This window comes from Pavona decussata, unplaced genomic scaffold (assembly GCF_977016875.1).
Source record: "Pavona decussata unplaced genomic scaffold, jaPavDecu1.1 SCAFFOLD_87, whole genome shotgun sequence".
Lineage (NCBI taxonomy): Eukaryota > Metazoa > Cnidaria > Anthozoa > Scleractinia > Agariciidae > Pavona > Pavona decussata.
The window spans coordinates 4,895,867-4,923,292 of record NW_028145504.1 but is presented as its reverse complement, the minus strand read 5'-3'; the positions used below and the strand labels follow the sequence as shown (position 1 = coordinate 4,923,292).

At 39.2% G+C, this 27,426-nt stretch overlaps 1 protein-coding gene across 3 annotated transcripts; it reads right to left on the bottom strand.

Moving 5' to 3' along the window:
* Window positions 1-2,579: 2,579 nt before the first annotated feature.
* LOC146474957 (uncharacterized) lies at window positions 2,580-22,876 on the bottom strand. 3 transcript variants are annotated; one of them, XM_085116697.1, is made up of 3 exons: window positions 22,829-22,876; window positions 14,749-15,236; window positions 14,306-14,460 (listed from the first exon to the last, which is right to left on the bottom strand). In XM_085116697.1, exons 2-3 carry the CDS (start codon window positions 15,158-15,160, stop codon window positions 14,429-14,431), a joined length of 444 nt encoding a protein of 147 aa, XP_084972823.1. In that variant the 5' UTR covers window positions 15,161-15,236; window positions 22,829-22,876; the 3' UTR covers window positions 14,306-14,428. The 3 variants fall into 3 exon arrangements, with proteins under 3 accessions (XP_084972824.1, XP_084972825.1, XP_084972823.1); XM_085116698.1 differs by lacking the exons at window positions 14,306-14,460; window positions 22,829-22,876 and adding an exon at window positions 2,580-2,745 and having other exon boundaries at window positions 14,749-15,442; XM_085116699.1 differs by lacking the exons at window positions 14,306-14,460; window positions 14,749-15,236; window positions 22,829-22,876 and adding exons at window positions 2,580-2,745; window positions 3,033-3,513.
* Between the last annotated feature and the right edge of the window lie 4,550 nt (window positions 22,877-27,426).

The following is a 27,426-nucleotide window of genomic DNA, read 5'->3' as shown; positions in this document are numbered from 1 at the left end:
CATTTACAGAGGCACAAATTCGGGCCAAATGCTAAATTTGATAAATCCTATTGGATCTTAAAAACAAGTGCCATTCATGGCTGCTGATTTCAAATGACGGCCGTAAATTGGCAAGAAGAACTAATGTGATGTAATATAATATAATGTACAAACAACGCAAAGGAAGACGAAAACGTAGAATAATTTATTCTTGTGTCTTCTCAGGGTTTTGCGAGGCGCGAAACGTCGTAATCTCGTACCCAGATCTCACATTTCGACATTCCCGAACCGACGACTGAGATCGGGGTACGAGATTAGAAACGTCGCTGAAAGCAACTGCTGAGATTCCGCAGTGACAATTTGTATTGGAGATCCCAGTTGGAATGCGCATTATCAGTTCCCGGAACAATTTTCCCAAAAAAACCTTTTCTGCTATCGGGAGCCTAATATCTGATAGCTGAGAATCCGGCACACTAAAAATACTCTTCGTATCATCCTGCTTTACAAATCGGTAACGGCTTTCAAACTGGATGTGTTGAAAAACTTAACAAAAGACTAAGTCAGTAAACAGTAAGGCACAGCATTCCACCCAGATAACAGTAACCATATGACGCTCCCATTCAAAATGGGTGGGGCCCGAGAAATTTAAACAGTGAGGACGGCGATGCCAATGAAAATGCCACATGAAAATATAAATTCAATCATATTACTTGAGCTACTTTTGCGACTCAGCCATTTCGTTCAACTTGTACAACTGTGGGCAATACACACAGTGGTATGCATTTCATGTCATTTTCACAGAGGACGGTAGATCGAGAAATGTGCCAAAATATTTAACGTACGTTGATCGTCAAGTCATGCGTTAGCGTGGTTATACATATAGAGTTATGATGCACCAGGGACATTAGAGTTCTTACATGTAGGCGAAGCCGAGAGCCATCTCCTTGAAGTCAGTGTTACTGCTCTTCAAACTTTCTAAATGCATCATCAGAACTCAATGTACCGGCACGGGTAAAAACAAATGAAGCAACTTAGCCACAGCAGAAGTACTTTATTTTTCAAGACTTTAGATAGTTAATAAAAAAATTCACATTTTGCAATTCACTGAGGACTGATATTAAATTAAGTGACTGCTTTAAAATCGTATTTAAACTCTTTACATTACACTATATTAATTGTATAAAACTGTCAGTACTTAAGAATGGTATAAAATATTAAATATAAAATATCAATTAAATGTATTTATTTCTGGTAGAAAATGTCGAAAAACGTTTTTGAAACAAAACCTTTCATGAGTTTCAACGTCGATTTGTTTTCTTGACAAGTATTGGAAATAAATACATTTACGAGTGGGCTCCATTGACCGTAGCCTCCTACGGAGACCGTGTCTTTGGGCTCGTCACGTGACGAGACCAAAGAGCGTCTGCCGCGCCGGCGTAAGAGGCTACATTGACCGCGGCTTCTCAATTGCCAGAAGCTGTTTATTTATATATACAGTTAAATTCTATCCATTACCGCTCAACCTATCCCGGAGAACAAGTCAAACCTTGACAATTTCAGTATAGCCATGACAATAAACGAATATAGTCGACAGCTGTAGAGTTTTGCCGGCCATCAACCAGGGGCACCCAAAAGGATCGTTTTGGTAAATTATCTGCTCGGAAGGCCCTTAATCCCCTACAATTTTCTAAAGGGATTTTCACCTCGAACGTTCGTGATATGGGAAATTTAAGGCCTAGTGTTTTCGGATTTATAAAAATGTGGTTTCGGGTACCGAAAGCTCAGCTAAGATTTTCGGAAAGGAAATAAGACCTAAGGTTTTCGGGAAATGGACAAAAATGCCCTAGTAATTTCGAAAAGACTCAAGTTCCCCTAGAATTACCGAACAAATAAAAATATTATAGCGTGGCCTGAAATGAACCCACAGAGCTTTAAAAGCACCCCAGATAGCCTAAAATTGCGTTTCAAAGGATTTGAGAGAAAACTTGTCAAATCAGCCAAATAGCCAAAAATTGCATGTGATCTTAGGCCATATTAAAACCTCGTATCTTTCTCCAAAACGCTAAAACGTTTGGCTGGTTCTACCCTATCGATCAAAGTTTAAGCCGGCCCCTTACAGACAGTGTAATATTCTCCTTGCGATCTCTCATTGGAAGCCAAGGCCATGAGACGATAGTTGATTTGAAAATGCAGTTGTTCTTCAGTATTTGCGTTGACTTCGTGGGCAAGCAAATGCTATCTGAAAACAGCTTCCTCCTTCTGTTTTATCTTCACTTGACTGATGCAGTCTAATTAACAATTAGATTATGAGCTCGAGATTTCTATCGCGTGATAGTTGATGAGGGCGAAGCCCGAATCAACTATCACGCATAGAAATCGAGAGCGAATAATCTAATTGTTTTAGTATAAATCTACTAGTCGTTCAAAACTAAACAAGAAAATTATCTATTTCCTCATCGCAGACACTTCGAAAACGCGAAGAAGCGGGCGCCATTTTGTTGAAAATCGCTACTCACTATCTATCACAGAATAGATAGCGAGTAGCGTAGCCAATCAGAGAACGGCATTCGTGATAGAACACTAGTAGATTTATACTAATTGTCTATATCCATTTAACGAGGGAGTTTCACATCCTCAAATACTACTATTAGTTTAAATAAGCTTTGTTGGTTCGGCATATAGACGTATCACCATAGGATTTGTGCCGCGGGGTGAATCAATCAATCTTGCAAGTCTACAAGGCGTCAGGGATTCCATTCACAAACACTGTTATAACAAGATAAAAAGATACCTCACTAAGACTAATTTTAGTTAGAATAATTAGATGGAAGAATTAGAGGGCCATTTTCGAGATTTTGCACGTTTTTCACTGTAAAATGACTTGCTAGATTTCAAGGACAGAATAGGTAATGAATTTGTTTTGTTTACGAAGACTCGAGTCTTGGGGAAAAAGTGAAAACTTCACACATAAGTAATCAGAGCATTTTCTTGGACGTGGAAATTTTTATAACATGTTAAACTTAATGCGATCATGACCAGGGTAGCTCACTTACTGAATGCAACATTGCCATTTCCATCATTGTGATCGCCGCCGTCGACATCTTCATCATTGCCGTTGCCGTCATCGTCACCGTCATCGCTGTCATTACCGTCGATGTTTTCATCATTGCCGTTGCCGTCATCCTCACCATCACTGCTGTCATCACCGTCACTGTTATCACCATGGTTTTCGTCGTTCTCATCATTACCATCATCATGATCATTGTCATGATCATGCTCAAGGTCATCGTTGTTGCCATGGTTAACGCTATCATCATCGCCCTCGTTATCACCATCCTCGTCGCCTTCGCCATAAACATTATCGTGTTCGTCATTATGGCCAATCCATGTTATTATGAACGTCAAGAACACTATTGCATCATTTCCGAGGATCACTGCAATAATGATAATCATCATATATTTCCAGTGTAGTTTCCTTATGCCCGCCGAAGGATCAGAGATGGTTGATCATCCTAAATTAAAAGAATACAGAAATTTATAAGTGATTGCTTAAAGAATATTGGAACACCTAGAGTTCCAAATTGCAAGGGGTCGTTTTTCCCACAGGGAGGGGGGAGGGGTGGGGGCTGGAGAAAAATGGGACAAAAAAATTCAAGGGGTTGGGAGGAGGAAAGGATGTCATGTGTGTTAGAGAGGTGATGCAATATATTTTATAGACTTTATATGACATTTTTGCAGCAATAACACGCGAGAATTATATTATATTTATTGTTCACTCTCTTAGACAGAAGATTACTAGCTCAATAACTTATTTTAAATGTCACTAGTAATTCAAGACCTTTTCACGGTGGTTAAGTTATGCAACTTAGGGTTTACTGGTGCATGCATGAGATTTGTGCTTTAAAATTTACTGTTTCACGGCTAATTTTAAGGAAAGTTTTTTTGCGATAGTCCGCAATGCCGCACTCAAGTATTCAGCATTTCATCTTCCATTTTTAATGGGACTGTAATTTTAGTTTGATCAAAGCATTAGGTCTTTGGAGGATAATCTAAAAAAATCATGCTTTATTGAAGCACCTTGATTCAGCCGTCTCATTGAGTGGTTCCGGATTCCAAGATTTCACTATTGAATGACGTCACGTACAAGAAACGTAGCCCATTGTCACAAGCGGTCTGTGAATATGCACTGATACAAAGAAATTACGGAAATGCACTCGAACCACGAGGCCCTTGGCTAACGCTATTGATATTTGTAATTGATAGTAAATTTAATTTTTAAGTGTAACAGCCCTCAATTTTGTTTTCTCCGAAATAAAATTCTTCATATTTTGCTGAGTATATCTGCGAATTTTTTTGCCTGCTATCGTAGAAGTATGAACTGTTGAGAAAGTGGTAATTGCGAGGCGGTCTCGCTCTAACTCCTTCTTTGAACTCTTACCGCGACTGGCGAGCCACCGAGCCACTAAGCCCATCTCTTTCTTCGTTTCATTGCCTCTGGATGCTCATCAACTTAAAAAGGTATCGTATGGAGCGATTTTCCTTCCTGTAAGTTTCTAACGTTAGTGCAACCTCCTACAACACATCTGGCCGATACATTTCGGACCACTATTGATGTAATTTTTTAAAAGAAACAAGCGAAGTGTCGGTCGTGTTCTCGAAGTGACGTCACAGCAGCCACTAGACCCATGCTCCTTAATACTCGGGCGTGAACCAAAACGGCGGCGATTTTAAGCGATTTTCCGTAAAACGAAGATTCAATCAAATCAAAAGAAATTTTCGGGCAGATATTCACCAAAATATGACCATTTTTGGAGAAAAATCTTTTTGGGGCTAGGTGCACTTTAAGGGCTGTTATTTGCAAATGTAGGGGATTTTGGCCCGCCTTGAACCTCTGTACTGGCTCTGCTCAAAATTGACAAACTATCAGAATTTATTAATGTTTTATATATTTTGGCCATTTGGATATATCAATTATCTGATCGAAAACAAAGAAATCATCGACTTAAAGAGATTATGTTTACGGTAAACGGCAAAAATGACCACGTGACCATGTTTCTCCTTCATTTGCCGCTCGCTGTTTTCTGTTTCTCAGTAAAATTGAATAGTTTTGCGTTAGCGTCAAGTCAGAATTATTTTGCACTTTTAGTATCCTCATTGATTTACTTTTTTTTTTCAAGAGTAGTAGTACATAAACGCGAATCTCACGTTTGCCGTAAACGCCATTTTAAAAAGGCCATTTCCGAGTTGCTGTGAACCTCACTATGAAGGCGAGGCTAAGTGCAAAACTTTTCATATAAAAATTCGTTTGCATATAAATGAAAACTAATTTTCATTACAGAAACTTTGCACTTAACCTCGCTTTCATTATGAGTTTAAAGCAACTCGGAAATGGTCTGTTAATTTATCTTATCTTTAAAAATTTATAATGAGGATGCCAACTCCACCATAGCAGTGATTTACAGAGGGAAAGAAACTATGCAAATAGCTAGTGGTACACCAGTGGTATTTGCCTTACGCTAAAAATAAAAAAATTGCCATACATAACAATACTACAAATATTAATTAATGATGCTACCAATGAAATCAATGGGAAACCAGTGTTTCAGATAATGGCGCTTGTAAGGAAATTTACTGTTAATTCCAGATCTCCATGGTAACGAAATGAATTTAGTTGTTTTGTTCTCCGGGTTATGAAAACCTAAAAGGAAGTCACGTAGATGAAACACATCAACAATAATGCAGACGGACGGAAATGTAGCCAACTCTATTAGCCATTTTTTTCTGTTTTGTTTTTAGGCCCGAGTGTATTTAAAAAGAAAGTTGTGTTATTGTGTACCACGATCTTTACTCATTGACATGCAAATATTTAAATAAATCGGTTGACCGTGGAAGTCTATCAAACGTAAAATTAAATGCAAGGCTGATCGGACAGCTAAAATAATTTTATTGCCCAATATTTTGGTTAGACAATACTAACCTTCTTCAGGGGCGGCAAAAAGCTAAGTAAAAATTGGAAATAAACGGTTACAATATTTAAAGACGATACAAATGAAAAGTTGAGATGTGATTGGTTGATAAATAAAGAAAGCTGAAACGTGTACAGTAGAAAGATTAAGTTTCATCGCGTCTGTTCATTCCATAGCGTTCAATAGTCTTGCCCTTGGAAATTAGAAATGTTTCCCTAGCTTTCCGAATGCCTTCTCTGTTGGAGTTAATGAGTTCTAGGGGAATGAGTTCTATGTTGTTGATTGCATGGCCGGGAAGAGTGAAGTGATCTGAAACGGCGGTAGGTTAATCAGTTGTCCGATCAGCTTTGCATTTAATTTTTGTTTCATTCAAAATTGCTGATCCTGATCTACACAAAGATCCGCCTACACTTTCCTGCTGTTTGTACAAATGGTCCTTGCACTAATCAGAAGTCTATCAAAATCGGCTACAAAACCCTATGAGAGGTTTGATGAAAGCAATATAATACAGTGCAACTATTACAATGTGGCCATGTACGCATCCGCCGGAACCCACCCACCAGAAAACGTTTCGCTGCACAAATTTGATCTGTTTAATCTGTTCAACTGTTGTTCATAAAGTACACCATTTTCACTGTCATTACAACCACTCACTGCCTTTGGGAGGCGAGATTTTGCAAAGAAAGAGGGTCCTAACTAAAGACAGAGAAAGGAAAGGTAGGACGCGTCGCAGAAGGGGAGGTGGGTGGGTAAAAAACATTCTGAGATCCCAGAACGGCGTAACTTGGCGAGAAGGACCAAAGAGAGCAGGAATAGTTTGCTTAAGTAGGCAGATGAAGTCCCACGAGACACGGGTGGCATTGATTTTAATACACCGAGGCATTACAAACATGCCAGCGTTGCGCGCAGGCTAGTTTCGTGGTTATTCAGACAATGAGAATAGCTACTCACAAATTTACCGTTTATTGTTAGGCCGTCGATAAAACCCGGAACATGGAACATTTCGGAACATCCCGAAACACGAAAAATAAAATAATAAATAAAAAATTAAGATACAAAATAATAAATAAATATATTAATAAATAGATAAAAATAAAGAAAATTTGAAGAAAACACAAAATAGGTGTGTTTATATTTATATATTTATATAAAATGAAGTTACATTGTATCCGAAAGAAATTCATATAAGAAGAAGTACGGAGTAGGTGGGACGGTAGGATAAATGGGGTGTTGTAACTGACCACACTTATTGAAGGCGCAAGTACTTTCCCGCCGTTTGTACCACGTGTTTATCGTCGCATAGTTTGTTTTGTAAACACTTACATTACTTGCAAAAAATTTCGGACGATTTTAATTTCGGACAAAAATAGTGTCCGAAAATAAAACCGTCCGAAATTTTTAAGCGTCCGAAATTTTAAGTGTCCGAAATTTTTACAGTATAGTATACATGATATGGCTAGAATTCGGATTAGGTGGCTTTGCTCAGTCTTTCTTTTTATCACTGGAAAGGAAAATATTTGAGACACTGCTTGAGGCATCAGCTTGATTGAGTTTGTGTTATTTTCTTGTTGGTGTATCCGGCTGTACAAGCTTCGGTACACAGTCGATTATCTCCTCAACAAGGAAAACATCTATTAGAACCTTGTTTTCTACGGGTCGAGCAAGCATTCTTGTAATGACATGGGTTGAGTTCCTAAATTTAGATAACGAAGAAGTTGTAGAAACGAAATTATAATAAACGCAAAATATATGATTGAAAGCAGCCGGTGAATAAAGCTTACCGGGAGTTTCGCTACAAAGTCGTTTCGCTACACTGTAGTTCATGCGATTCGCTAATATTTGAACTCAATTTGCTTCTTATGCAAACACTGTGAAACATAGAAACAGCTAAGATAATTTTTCACACGACCGGATACCGAAATAAACAATTAAATGGGACTTCAGAGGTAGTCGTTGACGTTTGGCTTTCCCTGGACAAGTCCATCAGTAAATTTTCCATGGTAGCAAGAAAATGAGTGTTCTAATATGACATTACGTCTATAATCACTATAATAATTCTGACTGGCAAACACTTCGACTCGACAAGGTTTGTTTAGATTTTTCAAAGGATGCGCTTCTCAGCACGAGACTTGCGGATGAAGTGTGATGTGCAAATCAGCTAAGAAATGGTATCTAATGCGCATGTGCACCAGGTGACTGTGTCACTTTCGTGTCACTTTCGTGTCACACATAAAAAAATGCAAATCAAAACAATATTTAAAATAATATGAAAATTATGTATGAAACATGCAAGTATTCTCACTGCGTAGATAACTGCGAAATTCTTTCTTGTATATAAGAAGATGTTATACTTGCAACTTAAAATATATTCTAAATATCAAACTATTATTCATTCTTGGTGAGAAAAAGTCCCTCTAAAATTACTTAAGGGCGACTATTGAGAGCACTGAATCTCTGCCCCGTTGCATTGCAAAATGACAAGTTAATTATTCGTTCTCGCTACTACTCCGTTCCGGAGTAGTGTAGTCTGTTATACTCTTTAATCAGGATACCAACATTACAAAATTAAAGTGATCGAGGGTCCTCGAATAAAATTAACTTAGCTAAAACTAACGACTAGTTAAGAAATACAAAGAACTATGGACATAAAGTAGAAAAAAAATTAAATAGATGAATTAATTAGCTGGCAGTTATGAAGATCATAATATGAAAACAGTCAGAGACTCGTGTCTAAAGAAGGTGTCCAAAAAAAGTCGGGAAAATTTACGTATCACTGAAGTAAATTTTTATTTGTATTAGCATTGTCTCTGGTCTAGTCCCACTACACATATAATCAAAATAAAGTTTACCTCGAAGTCGATGACTGGATGTTGTTCCTTTTTCGATCCGGCCGGATCCCAAGGCGAGATTAATGCACTGCTGTAGCACTGCGAATAAGTGAAGTCCTAAAGTGTGTATAAACAAAAATTCGGCGTGAACTTCAGTAAAAAACATTACCAATCAAGCTTGTATAAAGCAACGTTTCCAAACCTTCCCTTCCCAGCCGTGAACATTTAACGTTGGATGCAACCGGGAAATGAGCTACACTCATGAAGTTAGACCTCCTGACCTCAATATATTGGTAGATGTCTGTTTCACAACTGGTGGCGGGGGAACCCCCTCGGCCACTAACTGCATAACGAGTCAGAATATGCATGAACTCTCTTTCAGAAAAATTGGTTTCCGGGTCAAATAGCACGCGTTGTTTGAAGCCACTGAGCATCGGCGTACGGGAAAAATCTTGTTGGGGGGGCTGAACATAATTTGCCCGAATGAAACGTGTTGGTCACAGATGCACAAGATGATTCTTTCGTGACGTCAAGTTTTCTTCGTCATACCGTGAGAGCACGGGCATTCAAAATAGTGCAAATATTTTCGGTAAATTGAGATCAACATTTCTAAAATACAAAACCATGAAGTGATAGATAAAACGTACCCATTTGAGCTCTAAAAGAAGTAAGAAGAACGATTACTTCGAGACCCAAATAAGTCAATAATCCTTTGTATGTCATTCTGCATTGTCTTGTTTGCATACTTTCTTTCAATGTTAATAACGGCGATACTGCTAAGTCGGTCTTTCTTGTCCCATTGTGGATCTTAAAAATGTCTTGATGCGGCGAAGGGCGCTGAAAGACCTTTCAGCAGAGCACGAGGTTGCCGGAATTGTGGCCAGCATGGAGGCAACTTTATATAGAACAGGTAAAATGTCATGGAGACCATTTTGATGCATGGTCTTTACCATCATGGCTGCGTTTCTTCTCTGGCATGGGTTCCCGCAGTCGTAGTTTTCAAAGATTGACTTCTCACTTTATAGCACTTCACTATCCACGCCATAGAAATTTGATACAGTTTGGATGTTGTTGATGCTTGGAGAACAGCTGAATACGATTTCGCCCCAATGCGCACAAAACCTCTTGGTCATTGCTCTCAAACCTTGATTGAAGTTCACTGACGACTTTGTCAATACTTGTGTAATAAACCGTGATACTAAAGTGGTCTTTTGCCGTCTGTTGTGAGCTGTCCTTCGCTGCAGCAGGTGTCTCACCAGTAAGGCCCTGAAGGCGGCATGATGGTCTGGTTCGTGGCACCTTGGCATCTCTGAAGGCAAATTTCGTACCCTCGATTCCTATTCTGATTTTTTGCGCTATAACATCAGCATGTGACCACATCTGAGTGAAGCTCTCTTCATTGCGACAATTGGTCACTGTCTTAACAACAGCATCAGCAGTCTTCTTGGCAGTGACGACATCCATCTGTTCTCCCTGTAGATATGTACATCAGGGCTGGATAAGATGAGCTTCAAAATCATCAAGCCATAAACAAACTTTTAAAAGTCACAAATTGAGTGGAGAAGCGAATTACTTTCGTTGGAGGTCTTGAGATCGCGATCCTTTGATAAAGTGACCACGCCTTCCATTATCCTCGGCACTTGCTCTAGCACGGCCCAAATCAAGTTATTAAAAAATAAAATATTTTTTACTATGTCTTTGCCCTAACGGTACATCCGTTTTGCCCGAATAATGCTATTTTTTTCCGACAGGGGGGGCTGCAGCCCGCCCAGCCCCCCCGCCACGTACGCTGATGTCACTGAGTGTTGTTTAGTCCAAAATATTTCCTGAAATAAACTGGCATGTACACTTATTTATAGTTGCTAGCGGTTCAAATAATAAATCCACCGCAAAACGTGTTAAAATGTGCGTAATATATCAAACACGAGAAGGTCTGTCTCATCAGATATCCAAACCGGCTGAGAAGGAGGTTGGAAAATTTTTTAAACGACTTCGAGTTGTTTGGATATCTGATGAAACACACTTTCGAGTGTTTGATATGGCTTCTCCTAGATGATCAATAATTCTTGAAGAAATTCTACACTAAAGTTGGCAAAATGTTATGGTTATTACGAACACACTCGATTGCAAAAACGTTGACACCTAAAAGCATAAACTATGAACGATGAGACCCAACGGATTTGTGGGTACCTAGTGTTTAAAAATTGGCCCTTGTTGGCCAACTTGACACTTTAAGGAGCTTGGACAGTTTCCATCATTCACCACGTGCAACTAATTTTGGTTATCAACCGTCGCACGAGAATAGAATATTATGCAAATAAATTTAGTACACTTATATCCATAAAGCCACTGGGTCTCATCGTTCACGGTTTATGCTTTTTAGGCGTCAACGTTTTTGCAATCGAGTGTATACAGCTATTTCAGTTAACGTTGTCGGTTCAAAGCATAAAGCTAAAAGACAACACCGAAAGTTTACGTGGGATTTTTATGAATAAATTAATCAAATCAGTCATGCCTGGAATTAGCAGTACAATGACCTGCACGTGCAGGAATGATTTTGATGAAATTATTCATAAAAAATAATCCCACAAAACATTGCGGTCTTGTCTTTTAGCTTGATTTTAATCCGACAATGTAATTGAAATAGCTGTATAGAAGTTAATGTGCAAGCTCAACAGTACGGAACAACGACAAAATGTTTGTCTTGCGTTCGGAGGCTTTATTTTTCGTGACCGGGGGTGACTGACAGCGTTCTTTCTTTCAAAAAAAATAATAATAAGCGGGCAAAAAATGCAGTTATACAGAATGAAGCTCGCGATAAAATACTCATACCTGTACTCAATCGTGACCCAAAGTTGATGCCAGTTGTGTGTGCAACTTGCAAAGAATATTTTAAGAAATACGGGAGCGTCATATATGCGTTATTGACCAAGCGTGAGGTCGAGATGGCTGGATATATTGACCAATTTCTTTTTTTTTTTTTTTTTGCGTTCTTAAAACTTTTGATGCCAAGCGGACGGGCAACGGGTAAAAGGTCTATCAACATTTGTGGCGTCCATGTCACTTTTTGTTCGCTTCGAATTCGCCTCCATCTGAGCTGTTCCCTCAGAGTTCTTATTTCCCAAACCAACCCAGTGCTGTTAACAACCAAAACTTACGTTACGTTACGCTGTTTTTGTGTATTTGTCTTTGTACACCCACCTAGGTCTTGGCGGATTGTGCTAGCATAATTTCTCCGAGGATGAATTGGAGCAAAAAAGCATATTTTTTTAAATGAGCATTGCCATGGCATAATTAGCAAATTTTAGCACTTTTTGGAGCATAAATTCATAAAATTTAGTAATATGGTGTATTTTCTATAGAAATAAGTTAACTTTAGGTAGTATGTTCTTGCAATACGTGTTTTAGCTACGCTAATAGTAGTATTGACTTTGTTCTGACATGATTAGCTACTAGGCTTCTTTTGGCGAATTCTGCGTGCGCGGTTAACCTTTTGGAGACAAACTGCCATAAAACACAAATAAATTTACAGCAACAGTTTATTTGAAATGGGTTATAGTTCCACTTATGATTGTAAATACCACACAAAAGTCTATTTGTGATGCAATTCTTCAATTAAACTGACATTAAAGATGTAGTCATCAATTGAAAATAACGGAGGGGCCGTAGATGGACAGGAATAAGTGTCCGCATTATAGAGGTGTCCGTTTTAGAGAAGTAGGGTTTTATGGATTTCGGTCTCTCAGGGACCAAGTAAACTGTCGGTAATAGAGAGGTCACCCCGTATTAGTTAAAGAGGTGTTGGGAGGGAGAGGTTCCACTATATTTTATTCTCGTTTCGACATTTTGGCTTATCATTTACAAACAACACAAGGGAAGACGAAAGCGTAGAACAATATATTCTTGTGTTTTCTCAGGGTTTTGCGAGGCGCGAAACGTCTCTGAAAGCAACGGCTGAGATTCCGCAATGACAATTTGTGGAGGAGATCCCTGTCGAAATGCGCACGATTTTCCCGGAAAAACTTTCCCAAAAAAACCTTTTCTGCTATCTGGAGCAGAATACCTGATGGCTGACAATCCGGCACTCCATAAATCATGATACTCTTCTTATCATCCTGCTTTACAGATGGATAACGGCTTCCAAACTGGATTTTAATCGAAAGGCTTAGTCAGTAAACGGTATGGCACAGCATTCCACCCAGATAACAGTACAGGCATATGATCAGGCTCCCATTCACAATGGGTGGGGCCCGAGAAATTTAAACAGTGAGGACGGCGGTGCCAATGAAAATGCCACTTGAAAATATAAATTCAATCATATTACTTGAGCTACTTTGCGACTCAGCCATTTCGTTCAACTTGTGCAACTGTGGGCAATACACACAGTGGTATGCATTTCACGTCACTTTCACAGAGGACGGTAGATCGAGAAATGTGCCAAAATATTTAACGTACGTTGATCGTCAAGTCATGCGTCAGCGTGCTAATATAGTTATGATGCACCAGGGACATTAGAGTTCTTACATGTAGGCGAAGCCGAGAGCCAACTTCTTGAAGTCAGTACGTGTTACTGCTCTTCAAACTTTCCAAATACATCATCAGAACTCAATGTACCGGCACGGGTAAAAACAAATGAAGCAACTCAGCCACAGCAGAAGTACTTTATTTTTCAAGACTTTAGATAGTTTATAAAAAAATTCACATTTTGCAATTCACTGAGGACTGATATTAAATTAAGTGACTGCATTAAAATCTTATTTAAACTCTTTACATTACACTATATTAAATTGTATAAAACTGTCAGTACTTAAGAATGGTATAAAATATTAAATATAAAATATGAATTAAATGTATTTATTTCTGTTAGAAAATGTCGAAAAACGTTCTTGACACAAAACCTTTCATGAGTTTCAACATCGATTTGTTTTCTCGACAAGTATTGGAAACAAATACATTTACGACTGGGCACCATTGACCGTAGCCTCCTACGGAGACGGTCTTTGGGCTCCTCACTTGACGAGACCAAAGAGCGTCTGCCGGCGTAAGAGGCTACATTGACCGCGGCTTCTCAATTGCCAGATGCTGTTTAGTTATATATACAGTTAAATTATACCCATTACCGCTCAACCTATTCCGGCGAACAAGTCAAACCTTGACAATTTCAGTATAGCTATGACAATAAACGAAGATAGTCGACAGCTGTAGAGGTTTTACCGGCCATCAACAACCTATACATTATAGCCAAAAAATGCATGTGATCTTGAGCCACTGTAAAACCTCGTATCTTTCTCCAAAACGCTAAAACGTTCGGCTGGTTCTACCTTATCGATCAAAGTTTAACCTGGCCCCTTACAGACCGTCTAATGTTCTCCTTGCGATCACTCATTGGAAGCCAAGGCCATGAGACAATAGTTGATTTGCAGTTGTTCTTCAGTATTTGCGTTGACTTCGTGGGCAAGCAAATGCTATCTGAAAACAGCTTCCTCCTTCTGTTTTATCTTCAGTTGACTGATGCAGTCTAATCGTCTATATCCATTTAACGAGGGTGTTTCACATCCTCAAATACTACTATTAGTTTAAATAAGCTTTGTTGGTTCGGCATATAGACGTATCACCATAGGATTTGTGCCGGGTGAATCAATCAATCTTGCAATTCTACAAGACGTCAGGGATTCCATTCACAAACACTGTTATAACAAGATAAAAAGATACCTCACTAAGACTAATTTTAGTTAGAATAATTAGATGGAAGAATTAGAGGGCCATTTTCGAGATTTTGCACTTTTTTCACTGTAAAATGACTTGCCTGATTTCAAGGACAGAATAGGTAATGAATTTGTTTTGTTTACGAAAACTCGAATCTTGGGGAAAAAAGTGAAAACTTCACACAAAAGTAATCAGAGCCTTCTCTTGGACGTTGAGATTTTTATAATATGTTTAACTTAATGCGATCATGATCAGGGTAGCTCACTTACTGAATGCAACATTGCCATTTCCATCATTGTGATCGTCGCCGTCGCCATCTTCACCATTGCCATTGCCGTCATCGTCACCGTCATCGCTGTCATTACCATCGTCGTTTTCATCATTGTCGTTGCCGTCATCCTCACCATCACTGCTGTCATTGCCGTCACCGTTATTACCATGGTTCTCGTCGTTCTCATCATTACCATCGTCAAAGGCATTATCATGATCATGGTCAATGTAATCGTTGTTTCCATGGTTATCGTTATCACCGTCACCCTCTAATTCGCCTTCCCCATCGCCGTCGCCTTCGCCATTAACATTATCGTGTTCGTCATTATGGCCAATCCATGTTATTATGAACGTCAATAACACTATTGCATCGTTTCCGAGGATCTGCACTGCTATAATGATAATCATCATATATTTCCAGTGTAGTTTCCTTATGCCCAGTGTAGTTTCCTTATGCCCGCCGAAGGATCAGAGATGATTGATCATCCTAAATTAAAAGAATACAGAAATTTATAAGTGATTGCTTAAACATTATTGAAACACCTAGGGTTCCAAATTATAAGGGGTTGCTCATTTTTCCCACAGGGAGGGGGCGTGGTGGGGGCTGGAGAAAAATGGGACAAAAAAATTCAAGGGGGTGGGAAGAGGAAAGGATGTCATGTGTGTTTGAGAGGTGATGCAATATATTTTATAGACTTTTGCAGCAATAACACGCGAGAATTATATTATATTTATTGTCCACTCTCTTATACAGAAGATTACTAACCCAATAACTTATTTTAAATGTCACTAGTAATTCAAGACCTTTTCACGGTGGTTAAGTTGTGCAACTTAAGCTGCCGTTACACGTTGAAACTTTTAGCTGAAACTTGTGTGCAACGGCGCTGCGAAACAAGTTTCAGCAGGCGTTGCACCGTGTAACATGGTCGGTTTCGTGAAACTTTTTCGAACTTCCGTTGCGAGACAAGTTTCACGAAAAGTAGAACCGCTTTCTACTTCTGCAACGGCTCGCAACGGTCGCAGTGGTGAAAAAACAAGAGTTTCACCGTGTAACACCACTTCGTGAAACTGGTCTCGTTCGCCGTTGCACCCAAGTTTCAGCTAAAAGTTTCAACGTGTAACGGCGGCTTTAGAGTTTTCTGGTGCATGCATGAGAATTGTGCTTTAAAATTTACTGTTTCACGGCTAATTTTAAGGAAAGTTTTTTTTGCGATAGTCCGCAATGCCGCACTCAAGTATTCAGCATTTCATCTTCCAATTTTAGTGGGACTGTAATTTTAGTTTGATCAAAGCATTAGGTCTTTGCAGGATAATCTAAAAAAATCATGCTTTATTGAAGCACCTTGATTCAGCCGTCTCATTGAGTGGTTCCGGATTCCAAGATTTCACTGTTGAGTGACGTCACGTACAAAAAACGTAGCCCATTGTCACAAGCGGTCTGTGAATATGCACTGATATAAAGAAATTACGGACCACGGAAATGCACTCGAACCACGAGGCCCTTGGCTAACGCTATTGATATTTGTAATTGATAGTAAATTTAATTTTTAAGTGTAACCAGCCCTCCATTTTTTTTTTCTCCGAAAAAAATTCTTCATATTTTGGTGAGTATATCTGCGAATTTTTAGTCTGCTATCGTAGGACTATGAACTGTTGAGAAAGTGGTAATTGCGAAGCGGTCTCGCCCTAACTTGTTCTTTGAACTCTTACCACGACTGGCGAGCCACCGAGCCACTAAACCCATCTCTTTCTTTGTTTCATTGCCTCTGGATGCTCATCGCCTTAAAAAGGTATCGTATAGAGCGATTTTCCTTCCTGTAAGTTTCTAACATTAGTGCAACCTCCTACAACACATCTGGCCGATATATTTCGGACCACTATTGATGTAACTTTCTAAAAGAAACAAGTGATGTGTGCAAAGTGTCGGTCGTGTTCTCGAAGTGACGTCACAGCAGCCACTAGACCCATGCTCCTTAATACTCGGGCGTGAACCAAAACGGCGGCGATTTTAAGCGATTTTCCGTAAAACGAAGATTCAATCAAATCAAAAGAAATTTTCGGGCAGATACTCACCAAAATATGACCATTTTTGAAGAAAAATATTTTTGGGGCTAGGTGCACTTTAAGGGCTGTTATTTGCAAATGTAGGGGATTTTGGCCCGCCTTGAACCTCTGTACTGGCTCTGCTCAAAATTGACGAACTATCAGAATTTATTAATGTTTTATATATCTTGGCCATTTGGATACATCAATTATCTGATCGAAAATAAAGAAATCATCGACTTAAAGAGATTATATTTACGGTAAACGACAAAAATGACCACGTGACCATGTTTCTCCTTCATTTGCCGCGCGCTGTTTTCTGTTTCTCAGTAAAATTGAGTAGTTTTGCGTTAGCGTCAAAGGCCAGAATTATTTTGCACTTTTAGTATCCTCATTAATTTAATTTTTTTTTTCAAGAGTAGTAGTACATAAACGCGAATCTCACGTTTGCCGTAAACGCGATTTTAAAAAGACCATTTCCGAGTTGCTGTGAACCTCACTATGAAGGCGAGGCTAAGTGTAAAACTTTTCATATAAAAATTAGTTTCGTTTGCATATAAATGAAAACTAATTTTCATAACAGAAACTTTGCACTTAGCCTCGCTTTCATTATGAGTTCAAAGCAACTCGGAAATGGTCTGTTAATTTATCTTATCTTTAAAAATTTATAATGAGGATGCCAACTCCACCATAGCAGTGATTAACAGAGGGAAAGAAACTATGCAAATATAATGGCTAGTGGTACACCAGTGGTATTTGCCTTACGCTAAAAATAAAAAAATTGCCATACATAACAATACTACAAATAATAATTAATGATGCTACCAATGAAATCAATGGGAAACCAGTGTTTCGCATAATGGCGCTTGTAAGGAAATTTACTGTTAATTCCAGATCTCCATGGTAACGAAATGAATTTAGTTGTTTTGTTTTCCGGGTTATGAAAACCTAAAAGGAAGTCACGAAGATGAAACACATCAACAATAATGCAGACGGAAATGTAGCCAACTCTATCAGCCATTTTTTTCTGTTTTGTTTTTAGGCCCGAGTGTATTTAAAAAGAAAGTTGTGTTATTGTGTACCACGATCTTTACTCATTGACATGCAAATATTTTAATAAATCGGTTGACCGTGGAAGTCTATCAAACGTAAAATTAAATGCAAGGCTGATCGGACAGCTAGAATAATTTTATTGTCCAATATTTCGGTTAGACAATACTAACCTTCTTCAGGGGCGGCAAAAAGCTAAGTAAAAATTGGAAATAAACGGTTACAATATTTAAAGACGATACAAATGAAAAGTTGAGATGTGATTGGTTGATAAATAAAGAAAGCTGAAACGTGTACAGTAGACAGATTAAGTTTCATCGCGTCTGTTCATTCCATAGCGTTCAATAGTCTTGCCCTTGGAAATTAGAAATGTTTCCCTAGCTTTCCGAATGCCTTCTCTGTTGGAGTTAATGAGTTCTAGGGGAATGAGTTCTATGTTGTTGATTGAATGGCCGGGAAGAGTGAAGTGATCTGAAACGGCGGTAGGTTAATCAGCTGTCTGATCAGCCTTGCATTTAATTTTTTGTTTCATTCAAAATTGCTGATCCTGATCTACACAAAGATCCGCCTACACTTTCCTGCTGTTTGTACAAGTGGTCCTTGCACTAATCAGAAGTCTATCAAAATCGGCTACAAAACCCTATGAGAGGTTTGATGAAAGCAATATAATACAGTGCAACTATTACAATGTGGCCATGTACGCATCCGCCGGAACCCACCCACCAGAAAACGTTTCGCTGCACAAATTTGATCTGTTTAATCTGTTCAACTGTTGTTTATAAAGTACACCATTTTCACTGTCATTACAACCACTCACTGCCTTTGGGAGGGGAGATTTTGCAAAGAAAGAGGGTCGTAACTAAAGACAGAGGAAGGAAAGGTAGGACGCGTCGCAGAAGGGGAGGTGGGTGGGTAAAAAACATTCTGAGATCCCAGAACGGCGTAACTTGGCGAGAAGGACCAAAGAGAGCAGGAATAGTTTGCTTAAGTAGGCAGATGAAGTCCAACGAGACACGGGTGGCATTGATTTTAATACACCGAGGCATTACAAACATGCCAGCGTTGCGCGCAAGCTAGTTTCGTGGTTATTCAGACAATGAGAATAGCTACTCACAAATTTACCGTTTATTGTTAGGCCGTCGATAAAACCCGGAACATGAAACATTCCGGAACATCCCGAAACACGAAAAATAAAATAATAAATAAAAAATTAAGATACAAAATAATAAATAAATATATTAATAAATAGATAAAAATAAAGAAAATTTGAAGAAAACACAAAATAGGTGTGTTTATATTTATATATTTATATAAAATGAAGTTACATTGTATCCGAAAGAAATTCATATAAGAAGAAGTACGGAGTAGGTGGGACGGTAGGATAAATGGGGTGTTGTAACTGACCACACTTATTGAAGGCGCAAGTACTTTCCCGCCGTTTGTACCACGTGTTTATCGTCGCATAGTTTGTTTTGTTAACACTTACATTACTTGCAAAAAATTTCGGACGATTTTAATTTCGGACAAAAATAGTGTCCGAAAATAAAACCGTCCGAAATTTTTAAGCGTCCGAAATTTTAAGTGTCCGAAATTTTTACAGTATAGTATACATGATATGGCTAGAATTCGGATTAGGCGGCTTTGCTCAGTCTTTCTTTTTATCACTGGAAAGGAAAATATTTGAGACACTGCTTGAGGCATCAGCTTGATTGAGTTTGTGTTATTTTCTTGTTGGTGTATCCGGCTGTACAACCTTGAAGGTACAGTAAAATTATCATTTTCACAGTTTTTATTTCAGTCTAATTCATCTTTTTTAGTCGTAAATTTACTTTAGGCATGTTCCAGCGCAGTGTCCGAAATTTTTGTCCAAAAATTGTCCGAAATGAGGGAAAAAGTGTCCGAAAATTAAACGTCCGAAATAAAACGTCCGAAATTTTTTGCAAGTAATGTATCCACTGGATTGTGATTTATCCGGTGGATAGGGTTACCCACCCCTTGAACAACTGGGCCATGAAGTTTACAAAGCTGTTCTCTCTCTTATAACTGCTTTTCATATGAACAAAGTTTCCTGTTTGACCTGCTTTGTTTTTAAGATAAAATCCATTGAAAAAAGCGCGGAAGGCCAGAGAAGTTTTCGTGGCTTTCGTTCGCGAAACGGGTCCAAGCTCTCGAACTTAAGTCCCCAGCGAGCAACAAACGAGTACAAGTACGGAACGTGAGGCCCTAGGCGAAGACGCAGGGAGCTCGGGGAGGATTTTGGTAAAAGACTGCGCGAACGACTTTAAGTTCCACTCCAAACATTAGGAAATTGATTTTTGGTCAGCCGAGCTGGAGCTGATCCAATTCTGGCGTAGCGGACACGGGGCCGCGGACACGACGATAATCACGTGATGCAAACGGTGGGAAAGTACATCCAGTGTGGTCAGTTACACAACCCCATTTATCCTACCGTCCTTCTTCTTATATGAATTTCTTACGGATACATTGTAACTTCATTTTATCCAAATTTACAATTATGACACACACTTACGGCCTTATTGTTATGCTGATGAGACGTTAAAAGTATATTTTGCCACGCACGCGCTGACCCGGACACTAGTTTTGTCAATTTTGAAAAACGTCCTCCTCAACCCGAAATGAGGGGGGTGAATAGGTCTACGGATCGGCGGATTTGGTAAATATTTTAGCCCGGATTCTGGATTCAGAGCGAAATTTTAACGGATCTGCGGATCCTATGATCACAGCGGATCGCGGTTTTATCCAGTTTTGGGTCTCGGATTTTGGATTTTGGTTGTTAGGAAGTTCAAGTTTGCTCTTTTTTCTCGTATCTGCAAGATTTTGTTTCGATACAGACGTTGGTTAAATAAATATTTCGTTGATAGTCATCCTCAACGCTAAAACACAATATCACGCAAGGCAACTCCAACAACTGAAGTCGCTTTGTATCTCGCGTATCATCTAACGCGGCAAACAATTTGGGGATTCGGATTTCGTTGATTTTTTCAGCGGATCGACGGATTCAGCCATTAATTTTAGCGGATCAGCGGATTTACCTACCCCTATTCACCCCCCTCCTTTAGACTTTCAATTGCTGCAAAAGGTTGAAATATCGAACTTGTCCCAAATCTCGCAGGTAAAACTGCAAGAACATCGCTACTTTGAAGTAAAGCATTGGCAGCTTGACTTTGCTCTGGTTTTAATTCCAGAGAAAACCTAAGTTATTTAGAGAAATTCTCGAAACCTTCACTGATAGAAACTCTACCACCATTTTTGTGTTGTCAACACGACGCACGCGAAGAGCAATGACGTAGGCACCAAATTCAATATCCACCAATCAGCATTTTGCGTTGAAAAATTCAACGCAGAAATGAAAATTCCTGAGACATCGTTGCAAGCTCTCTCCTCTTTGTCCCTCCCGCCCCCCCCACCCCCAAGAGAGCTTGCTCGCAGGCTAAAAACAGTATGGATCGCGTCTCCAATGGAACATGAAAAGAAGACGTGGGAACCGTGAAGGCGCCGGGCATAAGAAATTGCCTGCGTTGACCAATATAACGAGAGAAATCAATCAAAAACACTGGAGAACAAATCTCCATTATATATATTTGGAAAATCGCATTTTTTCAACCTGGCGAAAGCTTCGTCCGGAGGGAATCTTCGTAAACGATTCGAACTTCGCGTCATAGCTGCTTAGTTTGGAGCTCAGACGAAGGCAAGCTTCGGTACACAGTCGATTATCTCCTCAACAAGGAAAACATCTATTAGAACCTTGTTTTCTACGGGTCGAGCAAGCATTCTTATAATGACATGGGTTTAGTTCCTAAATTTAGATAACGAAGAAGTTGTAGAAACGAAATTATAATAAACGCAAAATATATGATTGAAAGCAGCCGGTGAATAAAGCTTACCGGGAGTTTCGCTACAAAGTCGTTTCGCTACACTGTAGTTCATGCGATTCGCTAATATTTGAACTCAATTTGCTTCTTATGCAAACACAGTGAAACGTAGAAACAGCTAAGATAATTTTTCACACGACCGGATACCGAAATAAACAATTAAATGGGACTTCAGAGGTAGTCGTTGACGTTTGGCTTTCCCTGGACAAGCCATCAGTAAATTTTCCATGGTAGCAAGAAAATGAGTGTTCTAATATGACATTACGTCTATAATCACTATAATAATTCTGACTGGCAAACACTTCGACTCGACAAGGTTTGTTTAGATTTTTCAAAGGATGCGCTTCTCAGCACGAGACTTGCGGATGAAGTGTGATGTGCAAATCAGCTAAGAAATGGTATCTAATGCGCATGTGCACCAGGGGACTGTGTCACTTTCGTGTCACTTTCGTGTCACACATAAAAAAATACAAATCCAAACAATATTTAAAATAATATGAAAATTATGTATGAAACATGCAAGTATTCTCACTGCGTAGATAACTGCGAAATTCTTTCTTGTATATAAGAAGATCTTATACTTGCAACTTAAAATATATTCTATATATCAAACTATTATTCATTCTTGGTGAGAAAAAGTCCCTCTAAAATTACTTAAGGGCGACTATTGAGAGCACTGAATCTCTGCCCCGTTGCATTGCAAAATGACAAGTTAATTATTCGTTCTCGCTACTACTCCGTTCCGGAGTAGTGTAGTCTGTTATACTCTTTAATCAGGATACCAACATCACAAAATTAAAGTGGTTTACCAGCCGATCGAGGGTCCTCGAATAAAATTAACTTAGCTAAAACTAACGACTAGTTAAGAAATACAAAGAACTATGGACATAAAGTAGAAAAAAAATTAAATAGATGAATAATTAGCTGGCAGTTATGAAGATCATAATATGAAAACAGTCAGAGACTCGTGTCTAAAGAAGGTGTCCAAAAAAAGTCGGGAAAAAGTCTTATATATCACTGAAGTAAATTTTTATTTGTATTAGCATTGTCTCTGATCTAATCCCACTACATATATAATCAAAATAAAGTTTACCTCGAAGTCGATGACTGGATGTTGTTCCTTTTTCGATCCGGCCGGATCTCTAAGTCCTAAAGTGTGTATAAACAAAAATTTGGCCTGAACTTCAGTAAACAACATTACTAATCAAGCTTGTATAAAGCAACGTTTCCAAACCTTCCCTTCCCAGCCGTGAACATTTAACGTTGTATGCAACCGGGAAATGAGCTGCACTCATGAAGTTAGACCTCCTGACCTCAATATATTGGTAGATGTCTGTTTCACAACTGGTGGCGGGGGAACCCCCTCGGCCACTAACTGCATAACGAGTCAGAATATGCATGAACTCTCTTTCAGAAAAATTGGTTTCCGGGTCAAATAGCACGCGTTGTTTGAAGCCACTGAGCATCGGCGTACGGGAAAAATTTTGTTGGGGGGGCTGAACATAATTTGCCCGAATGAAACTTGTTGGTCACAGATGCACAAGATGATTCTTTCGTGACGTCAAGTTTTCTTCGCCATACCGTGAGAGCACGGGCATTCAAAATAGTTCAAATATTTTCGGTAAATTGAGATCAACATTTCTAAAATACAAAACCATGAAGTGATAGATAAAACGTACCCATTTGAGCTCTAAAAGAAGTAAGAAGAACGATTACTTCGAGACCCAAATAAGTCAATAATCCTTTGTATGTCATTCTGCATTGTCTTGTTTGCATACTTTCTTTCAATGTTAATAACGGCGATACTGCTAAGTCGGTCTTTCTTGTCCCATTGTGGATCTTAAAAATGTCTTGATGCGGCGAAGGGCGCTGAAAGACCTTTCAGCAGAGCACGAGGTTGCAGGAATTGTGGCCAGCATGGAGGCAACTTTATATAGAACAGGTAAAATGTCATGGAGACCATTTTGATGCATGGTCTTTACCATCATGGCTGCGTTTCTTCTCTGGCATGGGTTCCCGCAGTCGTAGTTTTCAAAGATTGACTTCTCACTTTATAGCACTTCACTATCCACGCCATAGAAATTTGATACAGTTTGGATGTTGTTGATGCTTGGAGAACAGCTGAATACGATTTCGCCCCAATGCGCACAAAACCTCTTGGTCATTGCCCTCAAACCTTGATTGAAGTTCACTGACGACTTTGTCAATACTTGTGTAATAAACCGTGATACTAAAGTGGTCTTTTGCCGTCTGTTGTGAGCTGTCCTTCGCTGCAGCAGGTGTCTCACCAGTAAGGCCCTGAAGGCGGCATGATGGTCTGGTTCGTGGCACCTTGGCATCTCTGAAGGCAAATTTCGTACCCTCGATTCCTATTCTGATTTTTTGCGCTATAACATCAACATGTGACCACATCTGAGTGAAGCTCTCTTCATTGCGACAATTGGTCAGTGTCTTAACAACAGCATCAGCAGTCTTCTTGGCAGTGACGACATCCATCTGTTCTCCCTGTAGATATCTACATCAGGGCTGGATAAGATGAGCTTCAAAATCATCAAGCCATAAACAAACTTAAAGTCACAAATTGAGTGGAGAAGCGAATTACTTTCGTTGGAGGTCTTGAGATCGCGATCCTTTGATAAAGTGACCACGCCTTCCATTATCCTCGGCACTTGCTCTAGCACGGCCCAAATCAAGTTATTAAAAAATAAAATATTTTTTACTATGTCTTTGCCCTAACGGTACATCCGTTTTGACCGAATAATGCTATTTTTTTCCGACAGGGGGGGCTGCAGCCCGCCCAGCCCCCCCGCCCCGTACGCTGATGCCACTGAGTGTTGTTTAGTCCAAAATATTTCCTGAAATAAACTGGCATGTACACTTATTTATAGTTGCTAGCGGTTCAAATAATAAATCCACCGCAAAACGTGTTAAAATGTACGTAATATATCAAACACGAGAAGGTCTGTCTCATCAGATATCCAAACCGGCTGAGAAGGAGGTTGGAAAATTTTTTAAACGACTTCGAGTTGTTTGGATATCTGATGAAACACACTTTCGAGTGTTTGATATGGCTTCTCCTAGATGATCAATAATTCTTGAAGAAATTCAACACTAAAGTTGGCAAAATGTTATGGTAATTACGAACACACTCGATTGCAAAAACGTTGACACCTAAAAGCATAAACTATGAACGATGAGACCCAACGGATTTGTGGGTACCTAGTGTTTAAAAATTGGCCCTTGTTGGCCAACTTGACACTTTAAGGAGCTTGGACAGTTTCCATCATTCACCACGTGCAACTAATTTTGGTTATCAACCGTCGCACGAGAATAGAATATTATGCAAATAAATTTAGTACACTTATATCCATAAAGCCACTGGGTCTCATCGTTCACGGTTTATGCTTTTTAGGCGTCAACGTTTTTGCAATCGAGTGTATACAGCTATTTCAGTTAACGTTGTCGGTTCAAAGCATAAAGCTAAAAGACAACACCGAAAGTTTACGTGGAATTTTTATGAATAAATTAATCAAATCAGTCATGCCTGGAATTAGCAGTACAATGACCTGCACGTGCAGGAATGATTTTGATGAAATTATTCATAAAAAATAATCCCACAAAACATTGCGGTCTTGTCTTTTAGCTTGATTTTAATCCGACAATGTAATTGAAATAGCTGTATAGAAGTTAATGTGCAAGCTCAACAGTACGGAACAACGACAAAATGTTTGTCTTGCGTTCGGAGGCTTTATTTTTCGTGACCGGGGGTGACTGACAGCGTTCTTTCTTTCAAAAAAAATAATAATAAGCGGGCAAAAAATGCAGTTATACAGAATGAAGCTCGCGATAAAATACTCATACCTGTACTCAATCGTGACCCAAAGTTGATGCCAGTTGTGTGTGCAACTTGCAAAGAATATTTTAAGAAATACGGGAGCGTCATATATGCGTTATTGACCAAGCGTGAGGTCGAGATGGCTGGATATATTGACCAATTTCTTTTTTTTTTTTTTTGCGTTCTTAAAACTTTTGATGCCAAGCGGACGGGCAACGGGTAAAAGGTCTATCAACATTTGTGGCGTTCACGTCACTTTTTGTTCGCTTCGAATTCGCCTCCATCTGAGCTGTTCCCTCAGAGTTCTTATTTCCCAAACCAACCCAGTGCTGTTAACAACCAAAACTTACGTTACGTTACGCTGTTTTTGTGTATTTGTCTTTGTACACCCACCTAGGTCTTGGCGGATTGTGCTAGCATAATTTCTCCGAGGATGAATTGGAGCAAAAAAGCATATTTTTTTAAATGAGCATTGCCATGGCATAATTAGCAAATTTTAGCACTTTTTGGAGCATAAATTCATAAAATTTAGTAATATGGTGTATTTTCTATAGAAATAAGTTAAATTTAGGTAGTATGTTCTTGCAATACGTGTTTTAGCTATTGACTTTGTTCTGGCATGGTTAGCTACTAGGCTTCTTCTAGCGAATTCTGTGTGCGCGGCTAACCTTTTGGAGACAAACTGCCATAAAACACAAATAAATTTACAGCAACAGTTTATTTGAAATGGGTTATAGTTCCACTTATGATTGTAAATACCACACAAAAGTCTATTTGTGATGCAATTCTTCAATTAAACTGACATCAAAGATGTAGTCGTCAATTGAAAATAATGGAGAGGCCGTAGATGGACAGGAATAAGTGTCCGCATTATAGAGGTATCCATTTTAGAGAAGTAGGGTTTTATGGATTTCGGTCTCTCATGGACCAAGTGAACTGTCGGTAATAGAGAGGTGTCCGTATTAAAGAGGTGTTGGGAAGGAGAGGTTCCACTGTATTTTATTCTCGGTTCGACATTTTGGCTTATCATTTACAAACAACACAAGGGAAGACGAAAGCGTAGAACAATTTATTCTTGTGTTTTCTCAGGGTTTTGCGAGGCGCGAAGCAACGGCTGAGATTCCGCAATGACAATTTGTGGAGGAGATCCCTGTTGAAATGCACACGATTTCGGCCGGAAAAACTTTCCCAAAAAAAACCTTTTCTGCTATCTGGAGCAGAATACCTGATGGCTGACAATCCGGCACTCCATTAATCATGATACTCTTCTTATCATCCTGCTTTACAGATGGATAACGGCTTCCAAACTGGATTTTAATCGAAAGGCTTAGTCAGTAAACGGTATGGCACAGCATTCCACCCAGATAACAGTACAGGCATATGATCAGGCTCCCATTCACAATGGGTGGGGCCCGAGAAATTTAAACAGTGAGGACGGCGGTGCCAATGAAAATGCCACTTGAAAATATAAATTTAATCATATTACTTGAGCTAATTTGCGACTCAGCCATTTCGTTCAACTTGTGCAACTGTGGGCAATACACACAGTGGTATGCATTTCACGTCACTTTCACAGAGGACGGTAGATCGACAAATGTGCCAAAATATTTAACGTACGTTGATCGTCAAGTCATGCGTTAGCGTGCTTATACATATACAGCTATGATGCACCAGGGACATTAGAGTTTCAACATGTAGGCGAAGCCGAGAGCCAACTTCTTGAAGTCAGTGTTGACTGCTCTTCAAACTTTCCAAGTGCATCATCAGAACTCAATGTACCGGCACGGGTAAAAACAAATGAAGCAACTCAGCCACAGCAGAAGTACTTTATTTTTCAAGACTTTAGATAGTTTATA

Bases quoted from the DNA above. Each gene is read 5' to 3' on its own strand.
- LOC146474957 (XM_085116697.1), bottom strand. From the start codon at position 15,160: ATGATGATTATCATTATAGCAGTGCAGATCCTCGGAAACGATGCAATA. The intron at 14,461-14,748 runs GTAAGTGAGCTA...TTGTTATAACAG, and splicing joins AAATGGCAATGTTGCATTCA to TGTTTGTGAATGGAATCCCT.